The 26,727-nt window shown below is 40.2% G+C and overlaps 1 protein-coding gene across 1 annotated transcript in view; it reads right to left on the bottom strand.

Moving 5' to 3' along the window:
• Nucleotides 1-26,727, bottom strand: part of gabra3 (gamma-aminobutyric acid type A receptor subunit alpha3) — a 118,200-nt gene that overhangs the window by 31,074 nt on the left and 60,399 nt on the right. The window contains exons 3-4 of the mRNA XM_080866706.1: nucleotides 22,662-22,783; nucleotides 17,095-17,162 (exon numbers count right to left, since the gene is read on the bottom strand). Of these exons, the coding sequence (XP_080722832.1) occupies nucleotides 17,095-17,162; nucleotides 22,662-22,783 (190 nt within the window). The remainder of the gene's footprint in view (nucleotides 1-17,094; nucleotides 17,163-22,661; nucleotides 22,784-26,727) is intronic.

Below are 26,727 nucleotides of genomic sequence, written 5' to 3'. Positions count from 1 at the left end.
CTGCAGTCTCTGGTTCTTTCTTTTTTTAAAATGGTAAATGGTCTGTATTTGTATAGCGCTTTACTTGGTCCTAAGGACCCCAAAGCACTTTACACTATACACAATCATCCACCCATTCACACACTGGTGACAGCAAGCTTCAGTGTAGCCACAGCCACCCTGGGGCGCACTGACAGAGGCGAGGCTGCCAGACACTGGCGCCACCGGGCCCTCTGACCACCACCAGTAGGTAACGGGTGAAGTGTCTTGCACAAGGACACAACGAGAGACTGTCGGAGCCGGGGCTCGAACCGGCAACCTTCCGATTACAAGACGAACGCCCAACTCTTGAGCCACAATCACCTACTAAAGAGTTCAAAAAGTAAATCGTTAACTGTTTTTCCCATTAATTATGTCAGACTGATTCCTTCATGCATTAAGTTCTCAGTGCTGTCATCAAAGGACTCTCCAGGTCACAAAAAAGACTAATGACCAAACACATGTGGACAGTAGGGCAACCATGACACTGATTTATTGTTCTGTCCTGTGCATCTTTAACAAAAACTTTCCTGCACAGTCTAAGAAAGTTTGCTCTATCTTGGCATACAAAAAAGGAACCCTAGTAAAACATTTAAATCCCCATCGCCAAGGTTATCCTTTTGTTATGCATGTTAATCACGTCTTTATGAGATGCCAAATCAGGCCTCAATTAGTGTAAAACATGCAGTGATGTAAACTGACAATAGTGAGCTTGGCCCAGCTGGGGTGAAGCCATCATTTGTTTGTTTCTTTTGGACAGAACCTTCTGTAAACATGGGGAATTAATTTGAAGACTGAAAGACAGAAGTGAGGAAAAGTATAGTCAATCTCCACAAGGCCAAATGGCACAAACCATTCAGATGCCAGCTGGTGTTCCTCCAGGGACTGAGTGATTGATTTCTCCTTGACAGAGGAGACAGAGCGGAGCGTCTACCCAACAGTGGCTGTCAAATATCTTTTTTTACAGCAGTCAGAATCATGAATAGATTAACTATGGCAAACAACTCTAATTTAAAGAACCCCTTTAAACACATGACACAAGTATTGCAACTGCATTCATTATTTGTCTTCACATAATACACAGACCATTTTTACAAGATTGCTGGCATCTTGCCTTTATTAGAAAGATGGATATTTGGGGTGATTGATGTGCCCTGGATGGATTCAAAGTGAAAGGTGCAGATGCTCTGCCTTTTTTTACCTAGACAGCCCACAAATAAGTACAAATTCCATAACTGTAAAAACATATTTGCTAAGGATGTATGTTTATTGCTGCAGTTAAAAAACCAATGACATCATAAAAGTGGCAACTGGATCTAGACTACAAGAAAATTTGTGGAGCATGCTGAGCTGTAAATTAAATCATTTGATTGGGCTCTGATAAAAAAAATGTAAAGATTTGCATTTTATGGGTTGAAAATTCCTCAACAGGATGTATAAGCTCACCTTAAAACAAAAAGGTGCCTTTAAATGTTATGTATTGTGGACATGTATATATAACCTGTGAAGGACTGCTGACCTGTACAGGATGTACTCTAATCTGTTCACTATCAGCTGAGACTGAATCTATTTCCCTGGAATCCTAGTTGGATATTCAGTTTTGAAAATGAGCAGATGAAGGGTCACCTTGTAAAGCTAGTGCTGACATAAAGTCAACAGCTTGAGACCAATCAGAGGTGGGTGGTCCACTTCCTTCAGCTGCCCACCCTTCAGTGGCAGGTCTGTGAAACGGCGCTCATTTTCAATTAATCCTCAAGGCTCCCGATTCACAGGAGTGATGTTTGGAGCTATAGTTTAAACTTGGACTTCTGATGTCTGTAGAAGCATCACTGTACATTAACCCTAGACATTAACCCTAACCTAGACTTTTAGATGACTTGGCAAAGGTAGCAGCTGGCAGGATGGGCTCCTTGACTCATTTTACTCCTCTCTTGGTCTCGCATTGACTAAACAATAAAAAATATCCCTGCTTTTGACATTATTGGGGATATAGCAACAACTCTAATTGATAGAGATGTAGTTTTCCGCAACAACCAATTTTTAGCCCACTGTTTGCGAGCAGATCTATTAAAAAATTCTAAAACAATTTGCATGAAACTGTTACTTTTGGAGTTGACTGAAATTTGGGTTCATGAATTTTCAGTAGGATTAATTACCGCAGCAACACAGGAAAAAATGGGAGACATTCTCTTGATGACATACTTCTGGAAGCAGGAACTCAGTTCAGGTATGATGTGGAGGGAATAGTCAGCCTTTGTGTGGGTGTGCAGTCTTGGACTGTTGTTCTTTTGTAATTTAGCAGTGGGGTGAAGTTACAGTTTAATTACTATAGAAAGTAATTATCTAAGGCTACCCTTATTATAGTCATTACTTAATGTGAAAAAGAACTAAAGAAAGGTACTTCACAACAAAATACCGTAAATGACTGCTATAATCAATATTAGAATAACAATTAAACCAAGACTAAAGTAAACTAAGATGAGCTCACTGGCCACTTCACTGAATGCCCCTTTTCTTTCAGAATTGCCTTATTTCTTCATGCCATAAATCCACAAGGTGATAGAAACATTCCTCAGAGATTGTGGCTGCAGATGTGCCAGCTGCATGTTTGTAACCCATGATATGAATCTCTTGTTCCACTAAATCCCACAGGTACTACTGGATATAAATCTGATGGTCATTTAAGTAAAATAAACTTAATATCGCGTTGAAGAAACCAATCTAAGGTGATCTGAGCTTTGTCATATGGTGGGTTATCCTGCTGGGATAATGCGCCTTTGTCAATGTGGTTATAAAGGAACGGACAACACCAATACTCAAATGATGCTGATTTGGTACTAAACACCCAAAAGGTGGCAGGAAAATGTTCCACACAACATTACATCACCGACAGCCTGAATCATTGATACAAGGCAAGATGGATCCATGCTTTCTTGCTGTTTATACCAAATTCTAACTGAATGTCACAAGACTCAGACTCATCAGAAAAAATCAGGACTCGTCATGCTTTTCAAATCTTCTATTGCCCAATTTTGGTGAGACTCGCAAATATAGTTTCCTGTTCTTAGTATACACAAGTGGCAACTGGTGTGGTCTTCTGTTGCTGTAACATATTAGCTTCTGCATACCTTGGTTGTAAAGACTAGTTATTTGAGTTAATTTTGCCTCCATATCAGCTAAAAAACCATTTTCCTCTGACCTCTCGAATTAGCAAGGTGTTTTTGCACAGAGAACTGACACTTAATGGATATTTTCTCTTTTTCAGACCATTTTCTGTAAACCCTATAGACAGTATATGTGGGAAAATTGTAGCACATCATCAGTTTCTGAAATTTTTAGTTTAGCCCATATGGCACCAACGACCATGTCACATTCAAAGTCACTTAAATACTGTTTCCTCCCCATTCAGATGTTTGGTTTGAACTTCCAAAAGTCATCTTGACCATGATTACATGCCTAAATGCACTCTTACTGCCATGTGAATGGCTAATTATATTTGCATTAAAGAGAAGTTGGACAGGTGGACCCAAAAAAGTGGCCAGTGAGTGTATTTTATGAAAGGATTCAGTCACAGTTACAAAGTCACAAATTATCTTTCAAGCCCTTAGTTGTTTCGAGAAGCAGCAATTTTCAGCTACGGAGCTTTGATGAAGCCTCTGTACCCTCGCTGCTCACCAAAGATAGCAACGAGCTGGGATGGACAGATAGATTAGACTGACATTTTTCTCACATGTTGTGAAAGGACCACAATGTGGCTAAACGGCGAGAAAATCTGGACTTTGATCTGATAAACACAGCGATGACTCCAAATAAATGCTAATAATGACTTTTGAGTTAGATGTGTAAGTACAAACAGTTTCCATTTGATTTTTTTCTCACTATATCATCAACAGATTTATCACCAGCTGCAGATGTTTGATAATAAATGTCCTCTTTTAATGGGCTTAGATGTAAATTAAATTCCTCCTAAACTGCCTGACTGCACCCCTCTAAGACCATAAAAAAATGAAATTTCATGAAGTGAAAGCTTCAAAGGGCACAGCTGGGGTTACAGTGGGGCAAAAAGTATTTAGTCAGCCACCGATTGTGCAAGTTCCCCCACCTAAAATGATGACAGAGGTCAGTAATTTGCACCAGAGGTACACTTCAACTGTGAGAAACAGAATGTGAAAAAAAATCAATGAATCCACATGGTAGGATTTGTAAAGAATTTATTCGTAAATCAGGGTGGAAAATAAGTATTTGGTCACCTCAAACAAGGAAAATCTCTGGCTCTCACAGACCTGTAACGTCTTCTGTAAGAAGCTTTTCTGTCCCCCACTCGTTACCTGTATGAATGGCACCTGTTTGAACTCATCATCTGTATAAAAGACACCTGTCCACAGCCTCAAACAGTCAGACTCCAAACTCCGCCATGGCCAAGACCAAAGAGCTTTCGAAGGACACCAGGAAAAGTATTGTAGACCTGCACCAGACTGGGAAGAGTGAATCTACAATAGGCAAGCAGCTTGGTGTGAAAAAATCAACTGTGGGAGCAATCATCAGAAAATGGAAGACATACAAGACCACTGATAATCTCCCTCGATCTGGGGCTCCACGCAAGATCTCATCCCGTGGGGTCAAAATGATCATGAGAACGGTGAGCAAAGATCCCAGAACCACACAGGGGGACCTGGTGAATGACCTGCAGAGAGCTGGGACCAAAGTAACAAAGGTCACCATCAGTAACACACTACAACGGCAGGGAATCAAATCCCGCAGTGCCAGACGTGTTCCCCTGCTGAAGCCAGTGCATGTCCAGGCCCGTCTGAAGTTTGCCAGAGAGCACATGGATGATACAGCAGAGGATTGGGAGAATGTCATGTGGTCAGATGAAACCAAAGTAGAACTTTTTGGTATAAACTCAACTCGTCGTGTTTGGAGGAAGAAGAATACTGAGTTGCATCCCAAGAACACCATACCTACTGTGAAGCATGGGGGTGGAAACATCATGCTATGGGGCTGTTTTTCTGCCAAGGGGACAGGACGACTGATCCGTGTTGAGGACAGAATGAATGGGGCCATGTATCGTGAGATTTTGAGCCAAAACCTCCTTCCATCAGTGAGAACTTTGAAGATGAAACGAGGCTGGGTCTTCCAACATGACAATGATCCAAAACACACCGCCCGGGCAACAAAGGAGTGGCTCCGTAAGAAGCATTTGAAAGTCCTGGAGTGGCCTAGCCAGTCTCCAGACCTCAACCCCATAGAAAATCTGTGGCGGGAGTTGAAAGTCCGTGTTGCTCGGCGACAGCCCCAAAACATCACTGCTCTCGAGAAGATCTGCATGGAGGAATGGGCCAAAATACCAGCTACTGTGTGTGCAAACCTGGTAAAGACCTATAGTAAACGTTTGACCTCTGTTATTGCCAACAAAGGTTATGTTACAAAGTATTGAGTTGTATTTTTGTTATTGACCAAATACTTATTTTCCACCCTAATTTACGAATAAATTCTTTACAAATCCTACCATGTGGATTCATGGATTTTTTTTTTCATATTCTGTCTCTCACAGTTGAAGTGTACCTCTGGTGCAAATTACTGACCTCTGTCATCATTTTAGGTGGGGGAGCTTGCACAATCGGTGGCTGACTAAATACTTTTTTGCCCCACTGTATGTCTGTTTCACCATCTTGTGAGAAGGTTTACTGGGGAAATCAGATAAGGTTTCATTTTATTTGTTGCGTATAAAGAGAACAGTGCATTATGGGAACAACTCTTAATAAAATCGAACATATTTGTGTTCATGTTTTTTCTGCCTTGGGTACTGCAGAACCAAATGAACTAAAATGAATTAGGTAAAACCAAATCTCTGCCACTCTCTCACATGCCACAACTAAATGGGTCTCTAATGTTTTCAAGTTGGGTTTAATGGCTGAGAAATTTCAGTAGATACTGAAGGGCTCGCCACTGCAGTAAAAAAAATAATTCACATTAGTGAATTATGGAATGAAAGGAAATTAGGAAAATATGAACAGTTGTTGAGGTAGGATGTACACGAGACTGGGCTAAATGAGTCTAGATGTTAAAAAACGAGATCGAGTGTCTGGATCTCTGGTAATGGCAGGAAGGTTGTGTCTAATATCTGATAGAATATTAATGCAGCCTTTTATCATAAATTAATGAGTTCATTAAATTCTAAACATTTAATTATTACATCCTCTTGTAATAATGTCACTATGGCTTTGTTTTAAATTGTTTCTTTTCTTTTCTTTTTTTCGTTTCAATGAGTTCTTTTTATCAAATCAGTTTTTAGCCAAGCAACCTGAACAAGCCGTTTATGCCAGGGAATTTCCACTCGGTAACCCATGCTACTGTTATTCGTGACTACAACTGGAGACATTTTTTCTTTAGATTAGCAGACTGGTTTGACAGGTTTGATTTAGTGCCTCTGACAAGATAGCATATTGTGCACAAGCGCCGTTTCCCCAATTTACTGTGCAGAAATGCTATGCGTGGTACACAATATGTCATCATGTCTTGTTTTTGACAGTGCACAGCAGCCCAGAGATAAGATACTGGTTCGCTGGTGTGGTAATGATACAGAATTAACACAGCTTTTGGGCCCAGTTCTTCTCTTCTGTGGGCATCGTGTCGATCAGTCAGAGGCTTGATTAATAATTACAATTTCGCCTTTCTCTCTCCCCTTGCCAATTATTCTGTCTCACTTGGATTCTTGTTTGCTGTTCACCTTTCCCTGCTGAGAGTAGAACCTGCGTGAGACTTGCATTGAGTTGTGAATCCCATACCAACTCCAATTATTGTCAGAGCTCACAAGCTTCTGCAGCTCTGAGCCGTAAACATGTTTTAGCACTTCACTGCATCACACTTCAAATAGGAACATTTTGTTCCACGAATATAAAGTCAAGTATGTAGCAGTAATCACATAAAAGCAATATGGAAATGGGACTCATTAGCAAATTATGACTGTTTGGAGCTGCATGCAGTGATGCAAACATGAATGAATTACATTTAGAAAGGAAATTTTGGTTTATCCATCATCACTACTACAAAAATAGAATAAATCCATCCATGCATGTTAAAAAAATGCATACGTAGTGTCCCCTGACAGTGTTTTCACAGTCCGCAGTAGAAAATGCAAGAGAGATTTATGAGAGATCAGGGTTTCCATCTTGTGTCCAATGGAAATCACGTGATTTAGATGGAACATATTCAATTCAATTTATATATCACCAAATCACAACAACAGTTGCCTTGAAGTGCTTTATATTGTAAGACCCTACAATATCAGAGGAAAATCCCAACAACCAGACATCTGTCCCTCTGAGCAAGCACTTGGCAACAGTGGGAAGGAAAAACTCCTTTTTAAAAGGAAGAAACCTCCGGCAGAACCCAGCTCAGGGAGGGGCAGCCAGAACAAAGGACACACTAGAGCTGGGCTATATGGCCTAAAATTCATATTGCGATATAATTTGAAGCATATATATCACGATATATTCTTTTCTTCTGTATAACGTATTTTCTACACTATAAGGCACACTTAAAATCCTTTAATTTTCTCAAAAATCGAGAGTGTGCCTTATGTATGAATTCTGGTTGTGCTTACTGACCTTGAACCAATTTGGGCGTGCAGAAATCTGTTAAAAAATGTTTTAGTACAACTTTGGTAAGCCGCACTGCTTGATGGATTGTCAGAGCATTACGGCTGCCGTAGTGAGGAGCTTCGCGGAGTAATCTGGGTCCAAAACTCCGTCCATTTCAGGTCCCAAAGTCAAACGAACACTGAGAGTTAAAAAACGGTCTAAATTCTTTCATCTTTAATTAAATCATCAGCGTTGCTGCTTTGTCGGGTGTGACAATTAAGTTTTAGAAGTTACAGGAAGTTAGCTCGCTAGTTTACACCTAAACATTTCATACCATGTTCTGAACGAGAGATTTTTTGAAAATAATTAAAACGTACAGCTCTGCTATCACTTCCAACATAAATGAAGACAGAAAACTAAACAGCAGTGGCGTTTGCAGGGTTACTGAAGTTGGACTACCTGGTATATAATGTTGTGCTACATGATTGCTAGCGACACAGCTATGTTAGCATAACTTTAGCACAGTGAAGCTGGAGGATGAACGCCAACTTTTTTTCCACTCGATAAAAGTTAACGTGAGGGATTCTGGTGGTCAGGGACAAATGCAATCGCATAGCAGGATGCTATACACGGGCCAAACTTCAGTCAGGAGAACAACTGAGATTATTCATCCACAATACGAGGTTAGTTATTGATATACTGCAACAATATGGGAATAGAACAGCTGCGAGAGAATTCAACATTAATGAATCAATGTTACGGAAGTGGAGGAAGCGCAGTTTTTGGCTTTCCCCTTATTTCAAGAGTGATTAATCTCTTTGCTATGACTGTCACCCGCCATAATTTGCAGATGATAATGGTTGTAACCGCTGCGATGCTTTCGACCAAAACAGGCACAGCTTGATGACATCATCAACATGCGCTATCGCGATAGAGCGATATAGTCAAAATCTCTATCGTTGGCCAAATTTAGATATACGATTTATATCGTTTCTATTATATATCGTTTCTATCGCCCACCCCCAGGACACACTATGGAATATATGTAAACTGATGTGTGGCATATGTATAAAAACTGAATACCATTATAGTAGATCTGCTATATTAGATTTATAGTGGCTCTGCTGTACTACTTTAACATGGATGTTTTTTTTATCCTTGAACTTCCCTTGAGTTCTAGTCTGTATTTATCTTACACTGCCCTTTGGTGCAGTCCCTTAATTCATCCTGTTTGAAAGAAGCTGATTAGCTTTCCTCTATTTAACCCTCAAGCAACCAAGCACTTAAATGTAAATCTATATGAACACATTTACATTTAATTACAGAATCTAATGCTACTTGTTGTAATACTAATAATATTTCATTTTTAAAACCTGAGGTATGTTTGAATCAGTAATGCATTGCAGTATTCTGGTATTTTAAATGACCAGAATACAGTTTTCTCATCCTTTATAAGTGCAAACAAAGATTTTTTTCTGCAGATTTAACCTATTTTGTGCAGAAACATTCAAAATATTTAGATTACTGAAATATCTAGAAATATGGAATAACTGCCTACAAGCTCGAGTAAGGTTTCACTGGTCAAGTTCACATCTTGCGTGTATTTATGTTTTAAAAATCAATTGCATAAAGTATGACTTGTTTGTGGCTTTGCTCTGGGCTGCGTTGGTGAAGCGTTGCTCTGGTTCCATAGGCAGATTCTGTGTCAGAATGGTTGGACATCTCAGGGATACTACCTTCACTATCCGGTGCCAACTCATCTCTGTCCTTGAGCTGTGTTCACTGTCACTTTGGGCACTTTCAGCACTTTGGGAAAGTATCCAGTAAATTTTGATACTCTGGGTCTGTCTGAATGTATGAGAACAGGACATTTAGAGCTATCTGAAGCCTGTGCTACCGGCTCACTACAATTTCAAACAATACAATGAGCTCCTTATAACTTTTCCAGTATTTAACATTAGATTTCCCTTAAAAAAAAGAGAAGATGGCTGCAGCTGCAAGACTCAAAAGCATAGAAGCCATACAACAGTTTTGCTTGTAATCAAAAAAACACAAGCCGCCACTGCCATTTACTTGCTAAGGGATTAGGATTAGGGATGGGAATCATGGGGTTTCAAGTTAGTAGTTCAATTCCTTGGAATTGGTAGTCTGCTAGCCTATCGATCCTGCTTATCTGTTCCACTTTCACTTGCGCTACAATCAACTGATTTCAGTTTGTGTGCTGAAGGACGACTATAGAGTTGCAGTCTACAGCGTGAACATGGACATTACTTTTATTTTTACTGGACAAAAAAACAAGAGTGTTATGGTGCAAAGTGCATCGGGGACAATTGCACTATGCGGCTAACACAACTTTGGCTCTTTGCAAGCATCTGCACAGACATCATGCTAACGCTAAGCTAGCCAAGAACCCAAAGCAACGTTAGCTGAGCCAACCCCCGCCCAGCAGGCAGACCCTAAACCTCAACAGGTATCAAACTGATAAGCAGTCAGACTCCAGCCTGTGTTTCTACCTATTCATGTTTCTAAGGTGAATCGCTGTGGCGATCACTTTATAGTCTCTTTGTACTGGTTTTTGTCTTTGCTTTGTGTTCATACCTAAATACGAGGAGAGAGATCATATGTGTAGCCTCATTCAGATAATGATTTGTCTCGGTGTATAGATCTGTAGCCACATGAGACTGTGTTTTGGGTCATTTTATAGAGAAAACTTTATTCTGGGAGTATTGCTTTAAAGAGTTCTGTTCTGTGGCATATTTGTAATACATTACTTTTTTTGAGTAATGACTCTAATGCTGATCACAACAAAAAGGTGAAATACCTCCAACATTCACAAAGATTTGACCACACAGCATGCTGTCAAGTTGCACCAATGTAATGTCTTGGATATGCTTCTTAGCGATGGTGTGTGGTGACATCGAGGCCAACGAAAACCCAGTGAGAACCGATAAGCAATTGAATGAATAAGTGATATCGATAATGGAACTGGAATAGCTAAATTCTTATCACTTCCCATCCCCATGAAGGATGCTACAGCCTTCTTACTTCTGGCTGCTATTAGAAGAAAAATATAGGCTTTTAGGTTGCAAAAAAGTCTTCCTGTTCTGCTTTCAAGTTGTTCCTGTCCGACACATGAATCATGCCGCGACACTGGGGAATACAATGACCTGTACAGTGAGTGGAAAAAAGCTCTATTTTCAGAGTAAAGTTTTTTTTTTCACTTTTTTTTTTATAAAAGGTGGTGGTGATGACCAATTTAAATTTGGTTTATTCTCTAAAAATGGCATAACTGGGTTAGCAAGTCCTTGAATAAGGACAACATGATTGATACAGATTCCAGGAGTTAACCTTCAAATTTTAGCAGCACAAAGATTCATCTGTTCTCTCCAGAATTTTAACTTGTAGGGGGTTTGTTTTTGGAGCAAATTTTTTCTGAATTGTAAACATACAAATATAGGCTGTCATTTTTTCACATAACCCAGTAATTTTTATCCCCAGAAAATTTTGCAGCCCTGGTGAGATCGGGCCATCACTGCCGTCTTTGTCAAACCGAGCCTCAGCACAGTGCATGTGACAGCCTAAATCGCTTCCCATTTCATCAGCAAAGGCCTGTCAAATCCCACCATGAAACAGGTACATGTGCTGTGACACAGCATGCATGTGGATACGACGTGACTCCATTGACTTACCGAAAGGGCAGGAGAAAGACACATACGAAAGACAGAAAAAAATCCACCAGATCGAGTGAGAAAGGGGGAGCTCGGGATAGAGAAACACACCAACCTACTTACTAGAGATCAGCATCAAGATCGTAACCTACATTCTGTGTCTTAGTGTGACAAAGTGCAGAAATCTTCTCTTAGTCAGACACAACTGTACAAAGTGCCCTGCTACTGGCCTAATATTTGAATCAAGCACGATGAATACGCAGATGTGAGCGTTCCTCTTCTTCCAGTATGGGACACTAAAGGTAGATGTGGCGGAAAGGGGTACAAGTGACGTCTAAATGTGTGGCCCCAGGGCGAGCAGACATTTCTAGGACACTTGATGTTACGGAGATCGGTAGTTGGATGTATACAGCAGAAGATAAGATTAAGAGGTCATTGAGTGTGCTCTGACTGTGAATTTCTTGTAACAGTTTGGAGAGAAATATCTCTACAAGTATAGTGTTTGTTTTTTCATGATCCCACATCAACCTATTGCCTGATCTGATTTCATGAGACTTTGTTTGGTGATATTGTTCTTCTTGAAATTGTTTGTTTCCCCTTATACACATAAGAATGAGGTCTAGTATGAGAACGCTTTTTTTTAGGAGACAGCGTTGCACGATAAGATACTTTAATGGCTAATTCAAAAGATATCTTATGCTCCTATAGAGCTGGTTTGCCTTTTTGTTTCAGTGACTCTGCAGCTGCCTCAAAGTAATCAGTTAAACTGCGGTTAGCTGTAGACAAAACAAAACTCTCTTGTGTGAACACATCAAGGGAATACCTCAAAAAGCTTCTCTCCACCTCTGAAATACCTCCAAGATTAGCCGTTTCCTCTTTTTTAACTGACCTAGAAAAATGGTTCAGGCTTTTGCTTCCCCAGTACTGTTTACTGCAATGCCCTACTCAGAGGCTGTCCTGCTCCACGCTCATTCAGCTTGTTAGCCTGAAAACTCATCATCCAGAAAACACGATCCCGCGACCTCAACCTACTCTAGAGATGCCACCGTCGGCTCTGACGAGTGTCTTCAAAGCTCAAATATACAACCATAAAATAACCCACCCTATAGGATTATATATAAGACAGCACTAATTTTCTAAATTTGAAAGAAAAACTACGCCAACTTCACTTGTCCTAGAAGTCACCCGTCGATGTGGAGACAGGCACCAATTTCAGACAACTCCTTATTAAAATGCACAATGGGGATTTTAACCCAGCCTACTATCCACATGTTTTCCTTGTACAGCAGTTGCTCTTGTCTTGTGTTATTTCTTCCTCTGCTTAAAGGAACCGAAAAAGCTCAGAGTGCTGATCTATGACCAACATTTTATTCATGCAATGCTACACAATACCTTTGAAGACAGAATTTAGTAGATAGTGTAGGAGGAGATTACTGGAGTATAAAAAAAAAAGAGATGTTAATCTCCATAAAGTTGCTATCTGAACTGGACCCTTGCAATGTATGCACAACAATGCAAACACAACACTTTAAGCAGTTCACTGGTACAGACAAGATGTGAGCAAGCGAGAGGAACAAAAAGAGCGTCGGCACTACATATGCAAAAGATGTCCTATAAACACATTTGCAATGCAGATATTCAGACACTTGACTTTCGACGTCAGTTCCATTGTGGGATGCCTTTTGACGGCTTAAGCCTGATCATCTTTTCAGACTAGGCTGTGGAAAATCTTGAAAGGAAGTACTTGGAGCCGTTATGCAGCTTTCATGGAGCAAGAAAACCCAGTGTAGCCTGGGGCCAAGATGAGTCCTTCTTGGGTAATGACCTAAAACTGACAAGACAATGAAGAAATTAAAATAATAATAATAATATGTTGATGCTGTGTTTCCCACGCTGCTACTCCACATACACTGACAGCAAGACAAAGGTGCCAGCGTGTGTGAACCAGCACTGACCTAGCTAACTGCAGCTCTGACCAAAGCATTACCACAAGTGGGCTTCTGTGTCCCGTGGTGTTTTCTGTTGATTCATGCAACTGCCAAGTGGAGCATGTGAAGAGAATAAAAGACTGGGTCTAGAACTGAGCTCTGAGAGACCCCAAAGGTGACATGTCCTGAAAAAGAGAAAGCACTGTCTTCTGTACTAATGCAACAGAGCCCTTCTCTCAAAGCAGGGAAACTGCTGTCTTTCTCATATTAATAATCATACTCAGCAAGTGTCACATGCAAACATTAAATGAGTAATCACTTTTTTTAGGCTAGTTGTAGGAGGGACATTGATATGTCATTAACTTTTAGTTGACATGGCACAGTTGTTAGCATACGGGTACTTATTCACATATAAAAATTTCCTCTTATTTTGTTTTATTTGTGTCCATATAGTGAACATTGATCCCAGGAAACTCTTCTAGCACTTTATTTGGTGTCTGCCAACACATGAGCCAAGTGTCTCCTTTATTGCTTAATGCTATGTTCACGAGCTAGTTACTGCCTGCCACTGGATTTGGAGCAGGCTGCGTACAGCGGGACAGATGTGTTCTGTGGCAGCTGGAATGTGGCATGTGTGAAAAGGTGGCTGTGAGTGCAGGTGTATCAAAAGGCCTGCGATATGTTGAGAAAAAAAATGCAAAGAACGAGTCCCATATGGAAATGTAGTATTTTACATGTGAATTTGATGATCATTGAAAAGTTATGGGCCTAGAGTTTTTGTTTGAAAGATACAGAGTTGTCAGCAGATCTGCACTTTATGAATGTTCACTTTTGCTCTGTGGTTAATAAACAAGAGTTTGCAGATGAGTCTTCCATGCAAACTAAAGACAACTGTGGCAAACTGCTAGCAACCAAGGAAACGGCAAGGAGGTTTTTGGTGCAAAACCCTCTGTCACTCGGCAACCTTCAGCAACAACTCATCAATTGGCCAGGGAATGCACATTTTTCCCTAGCGATCGGTTGTTGACAGGGGGCACCTGAATGGTCTCAGTGAAACTGAGGGTATTAGCGATCGATATCACAATGTCTGCCTGCAATCTCCAGCAACTGGCAGGGGAATATTCCTGTAACAGTTGGTGGTTGCCAGGCTGTCGCCTCTGATCTCTAAGCCCGTGTGACTGGAGCCATGGATAACCAAGTCAGTATGTTAACAAAGAGCCTCAAGCTTTTCCAAGACGTTTAGAGAAGATTTATCAAGATTTTGATGTGCGAGTGTTCCTTCTTTACAACAGTTTGTCAGCATGTTCATGTACTGAAATGATGCCAGCACTGTTTGCAAAATACAAAAGACACAGCTGTTGTATCAGCCTTACATGACAGTCACATAGCTCATAGAGCACATACTTATGGATATGCTTATTTAGATCGACATAGAAATAGCTCATGAAATGAACTGTGCTTGATCAGAAGCTACACTATCATTTCATCTGTCAAATAAGCAGTGTGTTCACACTGTAGCTCACATTATGTTGAAATAAATGTTGAAAGACCGCCGTTTGAACATCCAATCAATATGCTGAATATTTATATATTGCGGGGCAGCACGGTGGTTAGCACTGTTGCGGTACAGCAACAGCAAGAAGGACCTGAATTCAATTCCACCATCAGGCCGGGGTCTTTCTGTGTGGAGTTTGCATGTTCTCCCCGTGTTTGTGTGGATTCCCTCTGGGTACTCCGGCTTCCTCCCACCATCCAAAGACATGCAGCTTATGGGGATAGGTTAATTGATTAATCCAAAATTGCCCATAGGTGTGAATGTGAGTGCGAATGGTTGTCTGTCTCTATGTGTTCGCCCTGCAACAGACTGGCGACCTGTCCAGGGTGTACCCCACGTCTCGCCCTATGACAGCTGGGATAGGCTCCAGCGCCCCCCGCAACCCTGAAAAGGATAAGCGAATGGGTGAATGGATTTATATATTGCCCTTGTTATGTATCCATGTATATTGTCATTTTGTTGCTTAAAAGAGAACAAATCAAGCAAACAAACAAAAAATTACAGCAAAAAGAACAACTGGACCGACCCCTGGATGTGGAAAGGTGTTTTTTCATCATTAGACCACAACCTTTTTTTGACTACTGACACATCACTATGCCGGCACTATACAGTATATAAATGGGTAAGTGCATTATACACAAATAATTTGTAGTCTTTTCAGGTATCAAATTTGGGATTAGAAGTCATTTAACTACCATGATTACTACAGTGGCAACCCTATTTTAAACACTAATATAATGAAATTATTTATTACAGTTACAATAATTTCTAATTATTAAAAGTCAGGATTATCGCTCAGTCACAGTAGAATAAGAACAGGATGGCAATTTTCTCGTGACTACCAAAAGCCAGTGCCTGCCCAGTTATTGCATTACATTTTCGCATTTGACAATCAAAAGTAAGTAGCTGAAACAACCACAGTTGACTGCAGAGTTACTGAACAGGTAGCAACTGGTCTCCAAACAGTTGAGTCCCGACTCTGGAAACATTTGCAAATAACTGTTGTCTAATTTATAAATGTGGACAGATTTCCAACACATCTGAATCAATCTCAGACCCCATTCAACTGATAGAGAGATAGATTTATTGTTGATTATCGCCATCCTGAGACACCAAAGTTGCTTGAAAGAAAGCGAATGACTGCAAGTGGTTGCAGGCCTGGTCTGCGAATCTAAAGTATTGAGATTGCAAGCTGACTGCACATGATCGCAATAACTTTGGATTGATTTGGGCCATTAGAAAGGTGTGTGTTGACTCAGGGATTGCATAGCATAGGAAAATAAAGAAGCCACCAACCACGTAGACTAATATCAATTCTGACTTGCATGGCGGTACCTCTTTTGTCGTGGGTTGGCTGGTCTCCTCCTCTATTTGTTCTTTTTTCTTTTCACTAATTAATTAATTTTCTGATTCTTCCAACAAATCTCTTCTTTTGTGTACTAATACTGACATTTAATTACTTCATCTCATTTAATTATATTTCATTTACTTATCTAATTATATACAGATATACACCCACTCATTTTATTTGTGTCTTTGTTACCCGGCACACTTAACCATGACAGCATGAATATTTATGTGTCTCTGTACTCTACAGTTGAGTTAGTTAACATAAAGAACATCTGTCATATACCATTAAGGAAGTAAACCCGTTCACCTTTAACATCCTCTGTAACCGTCTTCACACAAGTTTATGACATCCTCAGGAGATCCTCATCGACTCGCGTTCGAGTCTGACAGTGTGAACACAAGCTGCTGTAGAGGAGCTACGCTTAGAGCCCCAGAACAGAGTGAAGCAGAGCTCCAGTGAGACCGAAACACTCAAAGTTTGGCAAAAACGCACTAATCTTGCTATGTCATGCAGGCTGTCAAGCCAGCTCTGTGCTCAGCCTCGGAAACAAACCCAGAGCTCAAGGTGGTCAATTAGAGCTGCATGATCAAATATGTCAAATGCTGTACAGGGTCTCATGACAACGCATAAAAATTCTCAGGCAATTGCTGCTTAAAGAGGGTCATCTGAGGCTTTTAAAGGCTGTGTTTTACAGGGAGACCACTTTGACAAGGAAAAGCACCATCCGAAAGTTGTCTGCTAGTATATAACATAAATATATGTACACAAAACCATTACTACTACTACTAATAATAATAATAAAAAATGCATGAATAGCTAAGACCAACAAATCCAACATCCTCTACAAGGACCTTGAAGCAAAGATGCTTACACAATCCAAATGCCACACTAAGCACCTCTGCCAAACAGTAACAGGTAAAGGGATGAAAGCCTTCTTAGGTTTGATGATTCTGATCAGAGTGAGGAGGAAGCTGAGGAAACTGATACTCACCATGTCTGTGTCTGAAACGGGTCCAAAACTCGTGACATAGATGTTTGTCCTCACTTCTGTTACGCTCTCTGAGGAAAAGAGACAACGAGGACCAGAACACATTACGGTCATTACTCAGTCTGTACACAAAAAAAGCATTGCTGGAGCTCTGTCTTTGTTAAGCTGATTGTTTGTGTGCATGACAGTGAAGTTTGCTGGTTGGATTTTAACTAAGCTACCTTAGAAAAAGCCTAGAGTATTAAACGGTTAGAGAAACATCTCAATTTGAAGGAAAAAAAATAAAACAAATGCAGAAGACTTATGCATGCTCAGGGAGGAATTTGTGTCCTCCTGGACGGCTTAATACCTGGATTCAAACTGTCTTTATGGATCATTTCATCAAATCCGTGTTCTTGTAGCACAGGCTGCTGGTTTAAGAACATAATGCTACACCAATAATATAAGACATTTTCTAAAATACACACAGCACTGGCTATAACAGTCCTAAGGATTTGGCCCAGGAGTTGTTGTTTGTTTTTTTTCCTTCTTCCTTGACCTCAATTCGGAGGCAAAATGTTGCTGCGAGCAGCTTCACAGATGCTTCTGAAAGTTATCCATTCAGTAAAACTACCATTTGTTTGGCTCAAGCTCGTTTTTGACCACTGAGGCATAAAATTTGCTTTGGGCCACGCCCAAGTCTGTATCTTCAGAGATGAGATTCCCTTTTGACCCAAAATGATTTTAGTCAGCCTTAAAGGACTACTGGCTCAGGAATAATATGCAGCAGCTTAACATTAAGCATTTTTTAACTCAGATAATGTACACATGTTTTGCAGTTACACACACATACAAACACTGAGTCTGATTCTGTCATAACTCTATAAGACTTTCTACTGTGTCTATTCTTAAGGAAGATGTATTTCTTCAGTTTTAATGACATGCATCCTTGCATGTTATGTAACAATAAAAGCCCCATAATTGCTTTTCTGTCATAATGATTTATAGATGATTCCTGAATTTGCAACACCGATCACACTGATCATTATACGGCATGCTAGTGCAGACCTTTAATTGTGATATGAAATATGCGATGTGGAAGGATTGTTTCCAAACACGTCACTAATGATTTTAACATCGCATTAAGTAGGGCATGAGATGAAAGTCATGACAGATCAAAATTTGCCCTCTTCAGTGTGGGCTGAATCAGCTCCTCTGGGGTAACCGTGTAAAGCAGGCTCTTGGGCCGCTGGCGAGACAAATAGCTGCTCCCGGTGGTGCAACGACTAGAGAGTGATGAGGCTTTTCTCCAAAAGTGAATGGATCCTCGCTCTAACTGTGTCCCAGATCTAAATGGCCACCCACAGGTGAGGTCTTTAATCCTTTAGCAAAGACCCCCCCCTTTCCATCCCAAGGGAGGAGATCCACTTCCACATTAATCATTTCTGTGACTCAAATAGCTCTCACAAATACACGATTATCACAACACCAAGTCAGCAGTTTGCATGGAAGACATAGGCAGGGGAACAGAATGATTTGCCCTGTTTCTGTTTACAACAAAGCACTGGAGCATAGGGCAGAGCTAATAGATGCTGCTGAAAATAAAATGAAATGGCATTTTTCCAGTTTCTGCCCAGTCTGCTTGTCTGAGATGGTCCCACATGACTGTTTTTTCAGAAGGCATGGGGTGGCCAGCAGGAGGAAGATTGGTGCTTTTCTTCTTGTGCAGGCAGCAGCTTTAGACATTAAAGCGTCCCTGCTATACAAAAGCGTGGCGCCTGGTCTGTGTGAAGGGCAGATGCTCCTAATCTAATCTGCAGATTTAAACCTGTGTCAAATAGTTTTACAATATTTTACATTTAAAATACATTTTAAAATATATCATAAAATGTTAAATTTATAATTTATATATTTTATACATTCCTGTCATATTTTTGATGAATAAAGAAATAAGAGGATAATAAATGTCACCACCTTCCTGTCTATTAAATATCAAAGAGGATTTCAAATATGAAAAATTCAAACAGGTCCCCATTCTGTGCCTTCATAAAAAGTAATAAAGCTATGATACACCAGTGCATAAAGCAACTTTAGAAATATGTACAGCTATGGCACCCTACTTACATACAAATAACTGACATATTTTAACCAATCAGAATCATTTCAGCTTCAGTCCTACTATTTGCTTTGCTTAGTGACAATTTTCCTAAAGAACTGTGAGTAAAGAGGTGTTGATAGAATTGTGCTTTAACCTATAGGCAGTCACTTCTGTACAGAGAGACACCTGATCATCTGTTTTGCCTTTGGAGATGGGAATATAACACGAACAACCTATGTTTGGTTCCTTTTCCTGGTTACTGCCACAGAGCCCGAGTCATCCAGCATGGTAGGCCTGTTGCCCAGTAGGTATGCTCATGGCATGTGAATCAAGCAGTAGAGCAGAATTGGACATTCCAGCTGACTGGCTGAGAAATGGTAAAGCACGTTTGAGCATGTGGGCTTGCTGTTGTCCTTTAGGGCACGGATATTTGGATGAAATGGCATCAATTAGTGGGATTTCCACTGACGTGTGTGCTTATTTGCCATTTGGGCATGATTGAACAAAGATGTTCACCCAAGGGAACGCACTTTTCCACAAGAGTGATGTAAAAAAAAAATGCTCCGTATTGTCCACTAGCAGTGCATAGTGTCAGTTTGGTTTCATGAAGCCAAAAACCTTCAGTTGAGAAGAAAATTGAAGTTTCAGCTACACTAGTCTAATATCTGATATTTACACCACAAAGAAAATGTCAGTAGTTTGTTTGAATATATACATTTAGAAAAGAGCAACATGAAAATTGCATAAGGATATATAAAATAACCTGCACCCTGTGCATGTTGGGCCAATGGCACCTGTAAGTATGTGTGCTGATGAACAGGAGTGTGCTACAGGCTTAGAAGTTTATAACCTTCATAAATATGTGTCAGGCACTGCTGCAGCAACTGCTGACTGTGTTGATAAGGGGCCAAATTAGCCTTCCGACCTCACCTAACTCACTTCCTCAAGCACCAGTTTGAGATGTAGAACATGACACATACAGTGGGGCAAAAAAGTATTTAGTCAGCCACCGATTGTGCAAGTTCCCCCACCTAAAATGATGACAGAGGTCAGTAATTTGCACCAGAGGTACACTTCAACTGTGAGAGACAGAATGTGAAAAAAAAATCCATGAATTCACATGGTAGGATTTGTAAAGAATTTATTCGTAAATTAGGGTGGAAAATAAGTATTTGGTCACCTCAAACAAGGAAAATCTCTGGCTCTCACAGACCTGTAACGTCTTCTGTAAGAAGCTTTTCTGTCCCCCACTCGTTACCTGTATGAATGGCACCTGTTTGAACTCATCATCTGTATAAAAGACACCTGTCCACAGCCTCAAACAGTCAGACTCCAAACTCCGCCATGGCCAAGACCAAAGAGCTTTCGAAGGACACCAGGAAAAGTATTGTAGACCTGCACCAGACTGGGAAGAGTGAATCTACAATAGGCAAGCAGCTTGGTGTGAAAAAAATCAACTGTGGGAGCAATCATCAGAAAATGGAAGACATACAAGACCACTGATAATCTCCCTCGATCTGGGGCTCCACGCAAGATCTCATCCCGTGGGGTCAAAATGATCATGAGAACGGTGAGCAAAGATCCCAGAACCACACGGGGGGACCTGGTGAATGACCTGCAGAGAGCTGGGACCAAAGTAACAAAGGTCACCATCAGTAACACACTACAACGGCAGGGAATCAAATCCCGCAGTGCCAGACGTGTTCCGCTGCTGAAGCCAATGCATGTCCAGGCCCGTCTGAAGTTTGCCAGAGAGCACATGGATGATACAGCAGAGGATTGGGAGAATGTCATGTGGTCAGATGAAACCAAAGTAGAACTTTTTGGTATAAACTCAACTCGTCGTGTTTGGAGGAAGAAGAATACTGAGTTGCATCCCAAGAACAGCATACCTACTGTGAAGCATGGGGGTGGAAACATCATGCTATGGGGCTGTTTTTCTGCCAAGGGGACAGGACGACTGATCCGTGTTAAGGACAGAATGAATGGGGCCATGTATCGTGAGATTTTGAGCCAAAACCTCCTTCCATCAGTGAGAACTTTGAAGATGAAACGAGGCTGGGTCTTCCAACATGACAATGATCCAAAACACACCGCCCGGGCAACAAAGGAGTGGCTCCGTAAGAAGCATTTGAAAGTCCTGGAGTGGCCTAGCCAGTCTCCAGACCTCAACCCCATAGAAAATCTGTGGCGGGAGTTGAAAGTCCGTGTTGCTCGGCGACAGCCCCAAAACATCACTGCTCTCGAGAAGATCTGCATGGAGGAATGGGCCAAAATACCAGCTACTGTGTGTGCAAACCTGGTAAAGACCTATAGTAAACGTTTGACCTCTGTTATTGCCAACAAAGGTTATGTTACAAAGTATTGAGTTGTATTTTTGTTATTGACCAAATACTTATTTTCCACCCTGATTTACGAATAAATTCTTTATAAATCCTACCATGTGGATTCATGGATTTTTTTTTCACATTCTGTCTCTCACAGTTGAAGTGTACCTCTGGTGCAAGTTACTGACCTCTGTCATCATTTTAGGTGGGGGAACTTGCACAATCGGTGGCTGACTAAATACTTTTTTGCCCCACTGTATCAGTTATGTAACAGTTTTTTTTTAAAGAAAAAAATATATCAATTCTATTTATAAATAAATGTGTCTCCTATACATCTGGACTGAACCACAGTGTTCAGTTGGATCAATAAGTGCCTCAGTGAAGCATAGAAATGCTGCTCCTTAGACCTGTTCTTTTGACTAAACATAGTCAAAAGACATACTGTAATTAAGATTATTTTTCGCCAACCCTAATAATGGCTAAAGATCCATAAATATCTGACACCTTGTAACCCATGCATTTAAGTCACAAGTTAAATAGATGGATTCATGCTTCACACACCCCTTGATTACAAAAACGCCAATAATTCAACTTCAACATTTTCTTTAACAGGACTCATATTCTATTACACAACTATGTTAATAAATTTTGCACTATAGCACTTTTTTCCCACTCCCTTAGGAAGATGTAAGTAATTCTATTCTGAAATGAAACAACTCCTGATATTTAAATTAAATGCGACTGTTACGCTTTATTCTACTGTACGCAATGATTCACGCATCAGGACGACAGCTTGAGGTTTACATCAAAGTTCTGTCTTTGCACAGCAAACATCACTCTGCAAAACACGATGATAATTTGCTACTTAAATCCAGAACTTACCCAGCACACCCACTCTATATTAACTAATATTAATGGGAAAAAGCCACAACAGTGAAAGAAAAGTATGAAAATAAGTAAAATGACTTAATCTCACTTAATCTGCAAAAGAAGTTCGACTTAATCAAAAATAATCCATTTCATTAACGCAACAGGAAGGAAATGACATAGGACCTGGTAGATTAATTAATGTATTTAATGATTTTCAGCATTTGGGATTACAGTGTGATTAACATTTTTGTGTATCCATCATCAGTACAGCTGTTTAGGAACTAAGCACTGCTTACCTCCCAACCCGGGACGGAGCCTGTTGTCATATCCATCCAACAGCCTGTCTAAGATTCGGGTGAAAATGGTGATGTTGTCTTTACTGTCATCAGGCAACGGCTCTCTGTGTCCAACTACTGCCCTGCAGGGAAAAACAAGGAAAAGAAAGTGGAGTTCAAGAATAACAAAAGCTGTCAGATTTAGCAAAACCACTGATATGCTGACACTGCGTACAACAGTGTGAAAGCCTGCTGTTTGTTAGTATCTCCCACTGTCTCGACTGGGTGGACTCTCCGTTTTTAGAAAAAGAATACATTTATAGTAATGAGTTGTTTCCCAAAAAGAAAACACTCAGCAGCATTTTGTTAGAGAATTCATCATATGCTATCAACCATTAGTTATTAATTTACACGACCCACAATCCCCAACATAACAATACTGTAGTGAAATGAAAAGGCCACTATATGTGGAACAGTGATGAGTTAATGAGTACCATCTTTAATTAAGTTAAAATCCCCCTGGGAGCTGACCTATAATATAAAAGTAATCCTCGTCAACCACCCCTCCATGCCCACATGCACTCTTCCACATGCAGCCCTTCACACTTCTGTAAGGAAGGAAACGAATCGTGTATATTCCGTGAAAGATCCTCAAAGGAAATCCCAGAAAACTGGGAAACTGTGTTTTCTCTTGACTTTCTGTAGCTTAATGCCTGCTAAAATAACAAGTCAATATAAAGAGTCCACTGGAGCTACAGCATTATCCATTAAAACACTTACTGGGTGAAGGTCACCTCTTTAAATGTATGCAATTGTAATTATTATCAGCTCGGGGAGTTAGGGATCTTAAAAATGGCCTTCCTACACAAAACGCATCATAATTTTGAGGCATCTGGGCAAAGTACTTCAGTTTAGCTAAGTGGCCATTATGAGGGCATGTGTGGGCAATAAAAAATATCAATTAAGCATCAGGGTTCCTTCGTGTTCTAGCGATTATTCCCTCCATAATGTAGTGGCACTCATGTTGTACAATACACCAAGCATAAATGCTTTTAAAGCTTTACAAAATATGATAAAGTGCTGTTTTTATATTAGGCAGGTTGAAATGTGTAAACTCTGCCAGTTATACTTTATTCGGTGTTAAATTAAACATTAAAACCCTCTGGTTTATATAAAGGATACTGTGCCATCAATATTACAGGGAACTTTGTATTTATATTGATTATAAAGGTAATGTAATGCGGCACAGTTAGCACTTCTTTTACAATGTGTTTTTTATTGCTTTTAACTTTCTTTTATGTTCTGCATTAGTAGAGAAACCTTGACTGTTTACTAATCGATTTCCTAACATGTACTGGGGGCTGCGTTAAATTGTTGGCGCCTCACAGGGAAAGCATTTGGGTTGGGTGACTTTTACTGTGAAAAGCTAATGAAGCAAGATGGTTATTGCATAAAATGCATGTATGAAATAACATTTTATTTTATTTTTTGACAGTGGATCAGTTTTAATTATGGACGACAGTAATAGAAGTTTAATGGGGTGAGCTCTTAGATGAAGAGCCGGAGGCGAAAGACGGCACACCTCCACTGTCTGCAAATTACACTTCCAATTATTTGTGATTGACTCTTTGAAACATTGTTTGTTGGACTTCACAGTAAACAGAAACAAGTTGCTCTTGTGTGTTTTAAGTATTTAACTCATCTGAAAACTGCTCATTTTGAAATAAGAACACTGGGGGCCTTCTACCAGTACATTGCATAACTCTCACACAACACTACTGAGAAAAGTACTTGCAGCACTCAGTGATTTGTGTCTTTAATAACATAGCATTCAACATGTGCTGTAAAATCTTCCACTGAGGTCTCATACCATGTCTACAGTTAGGTTCATACTTTGTTTTCTGTTATTTTGAACATCACCAAATGCTGTGTTTCCTCAAGCAGCAAACAGTTGCTGCTTGTTTGTGCTTCTTTCGGCCTCCAGTTTTGTATTTAACAGCAGAAAAGCAAGCTCTTTATTGGACTGAGATCAGGTAACTGACTTGGCCACTGAAGAATTTCTCATTTCTCTGCCTTGAGAAACTCTAGGGTTGTTTTTGCAGATTGCTTTGGGTCAGTATCCATTTACAATGTGAAGTCCTGTCAGTTTTACAGCTTCTGGTTGAAAAGTTCATCTTGGTTTTATCTGTCCAATGAGTTTATTTTTTTCAGAACTTTGAAATGTCTTGTTCGAGAGCTGTTTGAAAACAGTGGTTTCACTTGGGCAGCAAACAGCTTACAGCCAATTGTCCGACTGGTTTTGAGCCTGAGGCTCAAGTAAAAATGGCTCCAATTACTAAACAGTTACTAATTTGTTGTAAACCCTTAAATTAAAGCTGGAAAGTATGCCCTTCAATCACATCTTGGTTGTTTGATTTAAAATTCACTGAGGTTGTGTACAAAAGTTGTGCACCTGGGACTAACTGTATGACCACGACAGGTTCACAGGTTTGGCTGTACCCCCAAGTATTAACAGCACATGCTCAGAAAGTCCCAAGAAAGTCGGAAACTTTCAGAGGGTTCATATCACTTCCCCGGGTGAAAACCTTCCTCAGTTATGAAACTTGTGCTGAAATGCTGCTGGTAATTTTAGCATTCAGGGTGGCAGCAGAGGGACGAGTTGAGACTTCACAATAAAATCAAATAGGGCCCAAAAAAGTTGTCTACCCAGAGGAAAAATGTAAAATGGAAGAAATTGCCTCTGCAGCAATCTCCCTTGATAGACTTGATGATGCCAAGCAGGCGCAAGTACACCGAGTTCACTAAGTGCACGTTTTGTTTGAACAACGACAGTGGTGTTTTTGTGCATTTCTGCTGTAACTGCACAAGATTTAAAAAAATCATTAATCTTCTTCTCGTTTTGTTGACATGACACAACTGGAATTTCTGTTCGTCTTTCCTTTTCATGCCCTCATAAATGGACACTCTTTTCTATGCTGTATATTAGTTATTGTAACAAAATTGACTCTTCTAGTATGACTCATCATTTTACCATTAAAAAAATATTTTAAAAAAAGACAAAATCTGATTACAATGGATTTCTTTTTACAACCGCGTCCATCAAAATGACAGAATCAAAACCTAATGCCACCTCTGCACCAAGGTGAACATGGAAAATAATAAAGAATGCAACTTCCAGAACCGAGGGCAAGTGATAAGACAGATGATGTCAGATGTTTGAGGCTTCGTAACTTGTGAGTGCACTCCACTGAGACCGAGCCTTTTAACTCCAAGCTCACGACTTGAACCCCATCGAGCAGGGCATGTTTTGATATATTCCAACTGTCAAATAAGCACCTACCTCTATAATTATGCTCTGGCAAAAAAATATATTAAAATATGACAGCATAACAGTGTACTCATAAATATTTGAATGAAGTAATACTGGATAATTCTGGATTTTCCATTCACGCAACTTATCAAAAATGGACAGGCATGTGTGTTTGAAGTAGCTCAGACACACCGAAAACACCAAAATACAAAAAAAGCTTTTAGAAATGGCTGGGAAGAGTTTAACTGCAATAGGTGATATCTCACTTAACATGAATCATATATCAAACAAAAAGCCTCTGTGGCCTCTCAGACGGCACCGATGGAAATTCAAAAATTAATGAGAACCCCTTAGTCGCTAAGAAACCGTTCGAGCAACATCTGCTGCACAAATATCCACTTCAGAAAAAAAACAAAGCAAATGTGTGGCGTGTAGCATCTGCATGTTTAACTGAAACACACACGCTTTCTGTGACACACACACACACAAAAACACACACTCTTGTAACCTCTTCCAGTAGGCGCCAGCTGTTTAAATTCACTGATGAGGACTAAAGAAATGGGACATTCCCTCTGTATTTGACATCATTTTTATTGAAACACAGAGGTTTTATAATCGTGCCAGCTGCTGTGTTTCACTCCCTCAACCCCCTTCATTATTCACACCATCTCAACACAAGCACATGAATCCAATTTTAAAAGAAGCACAAAGAACCAAACAGCCATTATATCTGCACATAACACGATGTTTGAATTTCGGGGGGGGGGGGGGGGGGGG

The sequence above is a fragment of the Rhamphochromis sp. 'chilingali' genome (assembly GCF_963969265.1).
Source record: "Rhamphochromis sp. 'chilingali' genome assembly, chromosome: 19".
Lineage (NCBI taxonomy): Eukaryota > Metazoa > Chordata > Actinopteri > Cichliformes > Cichlidae > Rhamphochromis > Rhamphochromis sp. 'chilingali'.
The sequence above is the reverse complement of the archived record's forward strand: the minus strand, read 5'-3'. Positions and strand labels throughout refer to the sequence as shown.